This window comes from Mchenga conophoros, linkage group LG11, assembly GCF_057382185.1.
Source record: "Mchenga conophoros isolate Kocher_MC1m ecotype Shallow Benthic linkage group LG11, M_conophoros_male_GT1.1, whole genome shotgun sequence".
Classification (NCBI taxonomy): domain Eukaryota; kingdom Metazoa; phylum Chordata; class Actinopteri; order Cichliformes; family Cichlidae; genus Mchenga; species Mchenga conophoros.
Genome location: NC_140536.1, coordinates 38,970,706 through 38,983,327, shown reverse-complemented (window position 1 = coordinate 38,983,327; position 12,622 = coordinate 38,970,706). Strand labels below are relative to the sequence as shown.

General features: G+C 44.7%; 1 protein-coding gene across 3 annotated transcripts; it reads right to left on the bottom strand.

The window, feature by feature from the left end:
- Positions 1 to 793: 793 nt before the first annotated feature.
- Positions 794 to 8,357, bottom strand: prune1 (prune exopolyphosphatase 1). 3 transcript variants are annotated; one of them, XM_085292956.1, is made up of 10 exons: positions 7,415 to 7,553; positions 7,222 to 7,323; positions 6,508 to 6,615; positions 5,627 to 5,829; positions 5,369 to 5,553; positions 2,100 to 2,258; positions 1,782 to 1,873; positions 1,491 to 1,649; positions 1,329 to 1,419; positions 794 to 1,179 (listed from the first exon to the last, which is right to left on the bottom strand). In XM_085292956.1, exons 3-10 carry the CDS (start codon positions 6,544 to 6,546, stop codon positions 950 to 952), a joined length of 1,158 nt encoding a protein of 385 aa, XP_085149082.1. In that variant the 5' UTR covers positions 6,547 to 6,615; positions 7,222 to 7,323; positions 7,415 to 7,553; the 3' UTR covers positions 794 to 949. The 3 variants fall into 3 exon arrangements, with proteins under 3 accessions (XP_085149082.1, XP_085149083.1, XP_085149081.1); XM_085292957.1 differs by lacking the exons at positions 7,222 to 7,323; positions 7,415 to 7,553 and adding an exon at positions 8,069 to 8,357; XM_085292955.1 differs by lacking the exon at positions 7,222 to 7,323 and having other exon boundaries at positions 7,415 to 7,552.
- Positions 8,358 to 12,622: the final 4,265 nt, after the last annotated feature.

The window sequence follows — 12,622 nt, the reverse complement described above, 5'->3', positions numbered from 1 at the left end:
TGCATATACTATTATATATTGTACATATATTTATTAGTCTCAGATTTAGCCATTCTTATATTTTGCTTGTTGTACGTTATTGTATTTTTGCACATCTCTGTTGCTTGTGAAGCTCGCACGCAAGAATTTCACTCACATGTGCTGTACCAGTGTACCTGCACATGTGATGTGACAATAAAAGTGATTTGATTTGAGTCTGTGAGAAATGGCACAGATAACAGTCTGACATAAAACTTTAAGTTTGCACCAAAGAGGCGATTCCCAAAGAGCTGAAACGGCACAAGTGTGAGGCCTGAAAACTCTGCAGCAGACCAGAGAGACAATCAGCCGATCGTCTGCTGCTCAGCCTCACAGGAGGAAACGCTGATGAAGGTCAGAGGAACGGGACTGATAGAGCGATGGAGCCACATCATGGTCAGCGTGTGCGAGGAGCTCCAACACAGCGTCAGCAGCCCCCTGTGAGACGGAGGCTCCGTCACGGCTGCAGCTCAGTCTATGATGTTACAGATCTTTGATAAACGTTTGAATTCTGAACCATCACATGTGTTTTGTATGTTTTAATAAACATACTCATAGAGAATATAAAGAAATGAGGGTGGCTCATGACTTTTGCACAGTGTGCTTTCATCCACGGAGGACTGCAGAGAACTTTATTGTGTCAGACCGATCCAACAGCACCACCTGCTGGCTGGAGGCCTCAGTCACAGCTGCGCCCCTGCAGTTTTTTCTGAGCACGAGGCGTGCAGCGGGGGCGGACCTTCATGCCTGCTGTCGGCGGGTTTCCAGACTCGGATTCTTTTGATCATTTTGGATTTTATTAGAGAAACAGGAACATGGATTCATGCTCGTGTTCAACAACACCTGCTAAAAAAAACTAAAAACAACAACAACAAAAAAAAACAACAACCCATAAAACGTTGGTGCTTCATCGCTGTCTTCCTCTGACAGGTCAGAGGTCAGTCCTGTTGACCATCTGGCTGAACTTCTCCTCCAGGGCTTGGGAGGTGATGCGAGGCAGACCGTTGTCCAGAGGGGAGCCCTCCACCAGGCTGTTCATCGGTGTGGGCGGGACCTGAGACAGCTCGTCCTTCCTGTCTCCCGGGAAACCATACCCATCCCACGTCGTCAGGAAGTCTTTCATGATGGGGAGGAGCTTCTTCCGAGACGCCAGTGAGTTTCCTGGAGACATAGGGTGATGAAGTCACCATCAGTCCTGAGGCCACCCCCCCCCCAGAGACACACCCTACAGAGCATAGCTAACGAGGCAGCAGAACATCAAGCATCACCTGTGCACACCTGCAAGATGTGTCTGATTACAGGAGTGTTACCTTGATGATAGGCTGAGATGTGAGAGTGGGGGCTGCTGAGTGGACTCAGGTTGAGGGCGGGGCTTTGGGCTTGTTCCAGGTACTGGCTCACCTGAGGAGGGAGGACACCTGAGCCGTCACGCAGAAGGAACAGCAGACTAAAGAAGGGGGAGGAGAGTGTACCTGTTCCCTGCAGGTGGTGCTGTGGCTAAACACAGCAAGTTCTCTGATTGGCTCTTTGCTCTCAGTGAAGAAGATTGTCATCAGCAGCAGCAAATCATATCCGTACTTCTGACAGAAACCTGAAAGCTCCGCCTCCAAGTCCTCCCTCTGCAGGAACTCCTGACACATACACACACACCCATACTCAGCAGCATGTCTCGTCAGGTGTTCTGCAGCTCTGATGCCACCTGGTGGCAGACTGGTGTCACTGCAGCTTATTAGTATGACTGTAGTACAGTGTGCAGTACTGACCTGCAGTGAGATGTAGAGAACAGAAACGGAGAGATTCAAACTTCCTGAAACAGCTTTCATGTCCTTCAACAACATCTCCTCTGTGTTCAGACCTGCAAACAAAGTACTGCGTCAAATACTCCAATAAAAAAAAATATTACACCAAGTACAGTAAAACTGCAATACTAAAACAATGCTCCATTGAATTCTTTAATAAAAACTATAAAGGAAAAAGTACAAATCTGCAGTGTATCCACACCTGAAGAGTAACAAACACAGGTGAGTCCAGACTTTGTTCCACCTGTGTTCTCAGTTATGACTGACTTCTCAGAAACTGACCTGAGACATCCAACTTGGCTCTGTGCAACTCCTGGAAGAGAGCGCCCCTCGGTGGCAGAGCAGGGAATAGGTTCTCCAGCGCTGCAGCATACTGACTGTCTTTGGGAGTGACTTTACCTGCAGCAGGTGACATGTCCACGCAGTCCACCACGATGGCAGCTGCAGACCAACACAGACAACCCACCAATCAGTCAACGGCACACTTCAGACACACAAGATTTACTCAATTCAGGTTTATTTATACAGGTAGACCCGACAATAATACATAAAGAGAAAACTCAACAGGCAAGCACTTTGGCGACAGTTGGAAGGAAAAACTCCCTTTTAACAGGAAGAAACCTCCAGCAGAAGGAAGCTCTGCCTCCCATTCTACTTTTAAATACTCTAGGAACAACAAGTAGGCCGGCAGAGCGAGAGCGAAGTGCTCTAATAGGGTGATATGGTACTACAAGGTCATTAAGATCAGATGGGGCCTGATTATTTAAGACTAGGGATGGGTATCGTTTAGGTTTTATCCGATACCGGTGCCAAATCGGTACTTTTGAAACGGTGCCGGTGCTTAAACGGTGCTCGAACCGGTGCTTAAAGAATGGAGAACACAAACTTTGTCCAAAAACCTGTCTTGTTCGGCTGTTTCCCACTTTTTCTTTGGTCATTTTAGCCTTTTTGTCCAGGGTGAAGGGAGCATCTGCCATCAAACAAGAAGACAGCCGCATGTAGCTATGATGATGTTTGCTAGTTCACCTTACATGCATTAATGTAATAACGTGGTTAGCCTACTCAGCGTAAATTACACACGAACAACATTAAGCTACTCACGCAGAGAAGAACGGCTGCTGCTGCATCATCATCCTCATCATTTCTGCTACACTGGCAGGGCTAGGGGCCAGGACTCTATTCTTCGGGTTTTTGGGGGATGTTGCTCCGGGTCCGATAACTGGCAACCCACCCGACATGCACGGTGTGAGGTCTGGCAGCAAGCTATCAAATACGGCGCATTTCTCGGCTTTTAAAAAAAAAAACGCTATGCGTCGCCAGGTGTTTCATCAGATTTGAGGTGTGACCTCCTTTGACAGTATCACAGTATCAGCTTAAAGCACTTGTTGCTGCTGAGTTTGCATATTTTGCTGTGAAGTACAGCCAGACTTTTGACCGCTTCGCCTTGGACATTTTTAATCTGTAGCTCTGCTCTAACTGAACGTACGTACCTGGCCCCGCCTACTATCCTGGGAAACGTAAAATGATTGGCTAGAAGTGTATCACAGCTCAGGAAAAAAAAGCACCGAAATAAAGCACCGAAATGTGCGCTGCTTTTCGGTCTGGTTACTACCGTTTATGTCAGAAATGATGGCACCGGACACCGGTACCCATCCCTATTGTATGTGAGCAGCAGGATTTTGAATTCTGGACTTAACAGGAAGCCAAAACAGGAGAAATCTGCTCTCTCTTTCTAGTCCCTGTCAGGACTCTTGCTGCAGCATTTTGGATCAGCTGAAGGCTTTTCAGGGAGTTTTTAGGACATCCTGATAATAATGAATTACAGTCGTCCAGCCTGGAAGTAATAAATGCATGAACTAGTTTTTCAGCGTCACTCTGAGACAGGATATTTCTAACTTTAGAGATGTTGCGCAAATGGAAGAACGCAGTCTTACATATTTGTTTAATATGTGCGTTGAAGGACATGTCCTGGTCAAAAATGACTCCAAGGTTCCTCACAGTGTTACTGGAGGCCAAGGTAATGCCATCCAGAGTAAGAATCTGGTTAGATACCATATTTCTAAGATTTTCAGGGCCGAGTACAATAACCTCAGTTTGATCTGAATTAAGAAGCAGAAAGTTAGCAGCCATCCAGGTCTTTATGTCTTTAAGACATTCCTGCAGTTTAACTCATTGGTGTGTGTTATCTGGCTTCATGCACAGATAGAGCTGGGTGTCATCTGCATAGCAGTGTAAATGTATGCTATGTCTTCTAATGATGCTGCCTAAGGGAAGCATGTATAATGTAAACAGAATTGGTCCTAGCACTGAACCCTGTGGAACTCCATAATTAACCTCAGTGTGTGAAGAGGACTCTCCATTTACATGCACAAACTGGAGTCTATTAGATAGATATGATACAAACCACTGCAGTGCAGTACCTGTAATACCTACAGTAGGGCTGCCACAAACGATTATTTTGATAGTCGACTAATCAGATCATCATCCATTGGCCGTAAAACTACAGCTTATTGCACCAGGAGCATCTGCTCTTTTATAACTATCATTAGCTTACAGCTTTAAGTGTTTCAGGTCTGTGCTAACTAAAAATAAAGACAAGATGATAGTTTATTAAATTTTAATGAAATTTGCAGATTGTTTCAGTGAAGTTTAATAAACTCCTTGCTATCTAAATAAAAATACTAATACTAATAAATAAAATACTAAAAAAGCCAAACAATAACATTTTTAAGTTATCTAAGTGACTTATATATATATTTAACCTGAGTAGCGAAAGACGGCGGTGGGTTTGAAAACAATTTGCCGGGAGTCCGGTGTTCTCACGGCGCTAGTGAGCCTAGCCCCCGGCTAGCTATCGAGCTAGTGGGTAACAGACGTCTCCGAAAACGTCGGAGCGCTTTTGAAAATATGCGGTGTCCTGATAAACTGAGCAGATATTTGAGGTTTACACAGCTACATTCTCACCTGAAAATATGTTAAACGTTTATTTTGTGACCCAGAAAGAATAATAAGAGTAACATTAAAACTAACTAGCTACCGCCATTGTTGACAACTGAGCTGGGCCGCGCTATGAATTCTGGGACACAGCTTCTTCTTCTTCGGGGTTTAACGGCAGCTGGCATCCTTGTACATGCAGTGCTGCCATCTTCTGTTTCAGTCCGTTATTACACTCTTAAATCCTGCTACTTATTCCTGCGTCTTTGGGGATCTTACAAAGCTTCAAACGACGCCTCGACTAATAAATCAGTCGTCGACGATTTTGATAGTCGACGTAATCGTGACTAGTCGACTAATCGTGGCAGCCCTAACCTACAGCATGTTCTAATCGCTCTAATAGGATATTATGGTCGACAGTATCGAACGCTGCACTGAGGTCTAGCAGGACAAGCACAGAGATGAGTCCACTGTCAGAGGCCATAAGAAGATCATTTGTAACCTTCACTAAAGCTGTTTCTGTGCTGTGATGAGCTCTGAAACCTGACTGAAACTCTTCAAATAAACCATTCATGTATTCGATAACCTTCGAACGCTCAGTAACACCAGGTGTGTACCGTAAAGCAGGTGAGCAAGCTGCAGGTCCAGGATCTCTGGAGCTCTTTGAATGATGCGCTCTGTCACCAAGGTAGCGCAGGATCCCACTGTTTCCGCAGTAACAGGACAGGTGGGGGAGGGTTCCCTCTCTAGATGGTGGTGGTCGATCACCTCTGCAACCGCCTCCTCTAGGTCGCTGTCTGAACTGCAGCAGAGACAGGATGTTAAGACAGGTGTGATCACCACTCAGGTGTGCAAGGTCATCTGTGAGGTGTTACCTGGGCAGCACGTTGTGGTCGACCAACGTGAGCCGCAGGCGGCCGGCCCGCTGCAGTGCTCGCAGGTCCAGCTGGTCCCTGAAGAAGAGGAGGTCCAGAGACAGAGCGGCTTGGCGCAGCAGGAAGACGCTGTCCGAGCGCAGCCGCAGCTCCGATTGACGGATGTTCAGCAGCGGCAGAACGAGCATCTCGCCGGGTGCAGTCTGACAGGGAGAGAGAGACTTCAGGTAACCAAAGTGGGTTAAAACGTCTTGATGCATCTCAATCATTCAGGTAAGTAAATCTCCAAAAGTTGATTCTGTTCATCTGGACGTAGCGTTTTCTGGGAGAAACGTTTCGTCACTCATCCAGGTGACGTCTTCAGTCTCAGCTGACTGCAGGTTTCAATCTTATAAACAGGACATTTACATAATGACTGAAACAGCCCACTGAGGGAACAATGGGCTGGGAGGTCAGTTCCTTAATCTTAATTATGAAAATTCTCATGACCATTGATCAAAGACCATGAGTACCATTCACATAGAGTTGGGGAATGGCTGCAATCACAGCATTGTAAGATGGCAAAAGATGTACCCTTAGGCCCCTCCTCCATTCAGAGATGGTCTTTGAGAATGGCCAATGGTCATGAGAATTTGCATAATTAAGATTAAGGAACTGACCTCCCAGTCCATTGTTCCCTCAGTGGGCTGTTTCAGTCATTATGTAAATGTCCTGTTTATAAGATTGAGACCTGCAGTCAGCTGAGACTGAAGACGTCACCTGGATGGGTGACGAAACGTTTCTCCCACAAAAAGCTACGTCCAGATGAACAGAATCAACTTTTGGAGATTCGTGTAACCAGTTCATTACCTGTACTGGCAGCTGATTGGACTGTGGCTTACCTTAGACAGGAAGTAGGCATAGGCCAGGGCAGATACCATGGAGTCAATGTCGCAAGCTTCATTTCCCAGGACAACATGGAACCCAGGGCCGACCTGGTCCGAGCTCAACTGGGGAACAAAGAACAGAGCTCCTAACATACTGATACAACCCGGCACCACCTGGCACCACCTGATAAAACCCGGCACCACCAGAATCCCCTGGAAGCATCTGGTATAACCTGAAACCACCAAAAATCCTTTGAAACCACCTGGGACTACTATCCCTAAATGCAGACATATTTAACGTCCACAGTCTCGTAACGTCTGCTCTGAGACTGCAGGTCATCTGTGCTTGGGTTAATGCTGGATTTAACATGGAGAGGCTTCTTGTTTCTGCTGTAGTAAAAACATTTACTGTTAAACTGCAGTAATGTGTTGAAATGCCCCGCCCCTCCCCGTGCCTGGGTCTGCTGTAGGTTTCTTCCTGTTAAAGGGGCGTTTTTCCTCTCCACTGTCGCCAAAGCGCTTGCTCAGAGGGTCACATGATTGTTGGGGTTTTCTCCATTTTCTTTGTATTATTGTAGCGTCTAGCTTACAGTACATCAGTGTATTAATAAAACTGCATTCAATTTGGACAGAACAGGCGAGTTATAGAAACATGCCCCTCCTTACTGCTGCCTCTGCTGGACACCAGAAGAACTGCAAGCAGGGGTGATCCTGACAGGTGTGTCTCACCTGACCTCACGGCTGACTGTCTCACTCACACCCACAGCTGCGTTTCCGGTCGTTGACGTGTGCAGCTCCACAGACTCGTGCAAACTATCGTAGTGCTCGGACCTTGTCACATGATGTAAACAGTGCCAGTCATTCTGCAGCAGCGCGAGCTAACAGGCTAACCCGCGTGTGTGTGTGTGTGTGTGTGTGTTACCTTCACGGCCCGCTGGCAGCTCGTCAGAAACGCCTCCATCTGCTCCGTTAGCTGCTAACAAACGGTCGGCTGTCTGTGACTCGCTTTCACCTGATAAATGTACGCGAGACAGAAACGTGCGGTGGGCGTGGCTTGTCAGGACCCGTGTACGGATCGCCTTTGAACCAAAACACTAAAACTTCGCGTCCCGTTTGCAGGGACCACGTGACCAGTTTCTTACTGATGATTACGTGCCTTTTTTTTTTTACTTTTGCCTTGTAATAGGCCTTTTTCTAGGTGTGACCAAAAAGCAGGTAAACCTGTGTCAGTAACCATGGTAACAGTCTCAGTGACCCTCACTTGCAGCAGGTGTTTGTGACGTATTTGATGTATGAAGCTAGAATTTCACAGTAATCGTGATGAAGGTTCAAACTGTGGAGGCGTGGGGCAGAGCGTGCGCTGAAGCTCGTTGGTCCCTGTGCTGGGAAATCTACGGCCCGCGGCCCTGAAGCGGGCCTGTATTTCCACCTACAGTGATGAAACCAATGCATCATCGGCTGCCGTCCTTCATCTGTGTCTTTATCGCAGCATGACGGTTCAGACAGGAAGTGAAAGAGTGAACCCGAAATGCGAGGTCTCCACAGAAACGTGTTAGAAACCCAGATTATTTCAAACCTGTATGACGTCCACTTTATTCTGTCTTCTAATTATTCTGCTTCCTGTTTCTTCCACCACTCCATGCCTCCAGTAATGATGACGCACTCTCCTGCTGGAGCCTCAGCCGGCTGCCACTCTGATGTGCAGAGCGGGCGCTTGGTGGTTCCTGCGAGGCACCGTCACAGAGGTGTCTGCTGTTTGTGGTTCTGCATTGTCCTACAGACGCTTCATGAAACAAACGTCCCCATAAAAGTCATCGATTGTGTTATTTAGGTAAACAGCTGTGACAATCCAGTCATGTGTTCTTGTTTATCTATTTGTTTGTTTAGTTGTTGGTTTTTCATGGTCACTAAATGTTTATTAACAAAACTAAAACAAAAACACGAGACAACCGGAAACAAACTTCCTGTTTGAAACAGGCAGCTCTGCAGACACCTACGGCAGCCTCACGCACGCGCATGACCCTTCTGTAAACATGGGCGCGTGACGGTCGGAATGTCGAAAGGTTATGAGCCCTTCAATGACCTGATTAAAGCTGGGAAATATCATCTCGTGCTGCCTTAGGCTGCTGTGTTTGTATCCTGACCGGACAAACGACTCAAAGACGCGGTGAAACGGCGCCAGCATCCCGGAAACAGCCGGACTCACGTTTCATTTTTCTCACTGCAGCCTTCAAAGCCGGGCTGTCAAACTTAACTGTGAGCCACTGCTGCACAGCAAAAGCGTTAAATATGTTGGTGTTAGTGCTTTAATATGACTCACAGTAGAGTCACGGTCTTTAAATGTAAGCCTGAGGTGTAAAATAATACTGTTAAAATCGAGTGTTTCTATATCAAATCTGGAGGCGATGCAATGGAAACGTGAACTGACCTCTGAACTCCTAAACGGACTATGACACTAATAAAATAAATTCAGACTCCGCCCCTCATTTTTAAAAAAATATTACTGTTGTTGTCGTTTGGCGCTATATAAATAAAACTGAATAGCTTTTTTGAGTTGAGACAAAGCGGCGTGAAAGGCATTAGCCTCGCTGCTCGGTGAAATCTGTTGTTTGCAGCCAAACACTATAGCCTTGGAAAACAGCTTGTATATGAATATTCAGTCAGGTTTTGGCTCAATTACACCTAAAACAATGTTTAGATTGTTGACATAATGATGCTACGTGAAGCCTGAAAACCACCAAACCGACGTAGCAAACAGCAGAAGCGCTGACTGTGGGTCGACATCCCTGCAGAGTTTTGTGCACACGGTTTAGGTCAAAATGAAACAGACTGTTTTATATGTAGTTCAGCATTAACTGTTGTCTGTGTTCTTCGGTTGTTTGAGAGAGCACCATGTTAACAAACCTGTTCTGATATTGGCTTTAAATATGGGCAATGGATTCGTATCTGGAACTGTCTTTTGGGAAAATACAAACCACGTGTTACTCAGAAATTATTCTCTTTTTTTTTTGTACTGTGCTGCAATTAATTAGTACACAATTAACTTTTATTGACTCTGCACACAGGATATGCTTGGGAAGGTGGGATATGGGGGGAGTTGGAGCTCCACAAAGTGATGAAGGGAGGACGTTCATATTGTACTGAAGAAAAGAGTAATGAGCGTGCTGTTTGCACTGCCAGCTCACATATGTCCCTTTGATAAACAATATTCTAATGAAAGTCAGAGCATGTACACTGGTGCACAGTTCAAAACAAAGGTTATTCAGAAAAACATGGACTCTTTTTAATAAACGTTTGTTTCCAAAGGAATTTGTAAAATTTCAGAAGTTTTACAATGAATTGGAAGATAACTCCGATGTAGTTAAAATAAAACACTCTGTGAGAGTTAATATATAAACTCTTAACACCTAGTTAGCATTAACAAGAGTTAAATGATCAACTCCAGACAGATTTGGTTTTAAATCAGAGTTAACGTACTGGCTCTCCACAAACATTAAACTCTGTGGTGTGGATCCACGTAGACACTTTAATTGTGTTGAAATTGTTGTGGAGTTTTCTGTCAAAAAAAAAGTGGCCTGCAACATGGTCACTGTGATCAAGCTGTTTTATTTCTGCATGCAGGCAGGAGAGCCAACACACATCAAACATCACAGTTCAGTCATGCGAGCTCTGAGACAGGAGTGGTGCTCCCACTCCAAGGAAGAGGGAGGAAGTTACAAACATCACGCTATGAAAGGGAACCGTGGGCGCGCTGTTTTGTGCCTTTGGCGTTATCAGCACCTGTAAAGGGAGTTGTCTTCTCCATCTGCTGAGGCTGGAATAAGTTCATCTAGTTTTAGAAACTTTCACTGAACAGTCTATTACAGCGTCACAGCTCAGCACATAAATACTCTAAATGAGAACAATAGAAATTTTCTATTACAAAATCAAATCTGACCGCGTTAATCTGGGCATGCTGTGTGCCGTCTCATTGGAGGGCCACTTTAGTGTTCAAGTAGTGCAAAACAAACAAACAATCGCCAACAAATATTTCCTAAAACGTTTTGTTTGTTCTTTAAAATTTGAAATATTTTATAACAAGACAAATGCTTGTTCTGCCCTCTTAACTAACTGAAGCCTTTCATTGATCTACCAAATAAACACACTGGTCCTGTCTGTCTGTGCACACATGTGGCAGCACTGTGTTCGTATTTAATGCATAAGTGTGCACATGAGTGTTTGACTCTGTCACTGAGCAAACACAGACGATCCCTCAGCATGTTTGTAAGTACGGGTGACGTGAGCCGCACATGGCCCCCGGGCCCCGAGTTTGAGACCCCTCAGCAGGTCACAGCTGAGAGAATATATCCAGCATCACAGAAAAATGTGTTTTCATCATGAAACAAAATAAAAATGTCCTCTGCCAATCAACATCCCAAACACCTTTGAATTGGCGCAGATTCTCAGTGTTCACCGAGTCTGTGCATTTGTCACAAACAAGGCTCATCACTGTTCATTACACACCAACAAACAGCTGCTGTCACTGAGCTCACTGACAGATGTTCTTTGCTGTCGAGAAGCGAATATCGTCTGCTTTCATTTAAACGGAGATACTAGGCTTTACCACTAGGTGGCAGTAAAGGCGTTAGTAGATCATTCAATTCAATTCAGTCGATTGTTCCTTCTCTCCTTTAAATGTGTTTTTAATGTCCACACAGCCATTTCTGCAAGAGTGAACTGATGTTCGAGCTCAGTCTGAGTGAATCAGCACCTTTAGTTTGCAGCGGTGTTGCTGCAGCAGGAGCATAATATTAAAGAAACGTCCCCGACTCAGTCTGACAGCAGACGCTTGACATCAGGTGAACCCTGATTTCTTTTAAGGAGGGGATGGTGGTTATTAGTAATCCATGCTTACACTGTGATGGATTATGAAGAAGAGGGATAACTCTATGTGTGAAGAAGTTCATGAACGTTAAAGGGATGGTTGGCTCAACAGAGCTCTGACTGTTTGTCAGCCTGGCTACAGAGCTGAAGAGAAACCTGGGGTTGTTCTTATTTACTTCAATCAGTGATGAATAGTAAGATGTTCTGGCTTTGTGGAGGGCTTTCTTATAAAGCAGCAAACTATTTCTCCAGGCTAAATGATGATCCTCTAAATTTGTGACACGCCATTTCCTCTCCAGCTTACGAGTCATCTGCTTTAGGCTACGTGTTTGAGAATTATACCACGGAGTCAGGTACTTCCTGTGTTTTCACAGGAGCTACAGTATCCAGAGTCGTACGTAGTGAGGAGCTGAAATTATTAACAAGATGATCGACTTCTGTTGGAGCAGTGTTCAGATAGCTGCTCTGCTCTGTGTTGGTACAGGGCATTGAAGATGATAACAGTGGGTGGATTATATTCTTAAAGTAAAACTGAGATGAGATGTTCAGTTTCTATGTCAGAGTGTGATCAAAAACACTGCAGCAGGTTAATCAGAATGAGCACAGGGTAATCTTCGAAAACACATTTGTACAATGAACACTGCTTCAGTTGCAAAACCAATTTTAAAAGTGTGTTTACCTCCACTCTGACATGACAGGAAGACAAAGCTGTGCAATTTGTGATTCACATAAATACCTGAAATGTTGCATTGAACCACTTTATGGTCGCATTTAAAATTTAACAAAGTCATTTTTAATAAACATGCAAAACAGTAGCATTAACCTGCACAAGCTGCAAGATTTATTAATTTATTACAACTCACCCTACTGTGTGACGTTCCAGTCTCAGAGTTATTCTGACATTTATCACTACAGTTTTTCCTTTTGGTGTAAAACAACAGAGACACTATGGGACGGATGAGCCAATCTTTTCCAACTGTACCTAAAACCAGCACAACCCACTTGGTCAAAAGGACTCTGGGTAATGTAGTGTCCTGCTGTTTTTGTGCAATTTAAAAAAAAAAAACAATACACAGATAATTTTTAAAAAATGAATTAAAGTTTACATTAAGGAAAAAATCCAAATTATAAAAATCAGAAAAAGAAAAAAGTTAAAATGAAAGAAAACAGGTGTACCAGGTGAGCTGATCAGCTCAGGTAAGCTGCTGATTCAGGATAGGCTGCAGCTGAAACATTGATCCCGACAGAAACCACAGCTGAACATTGA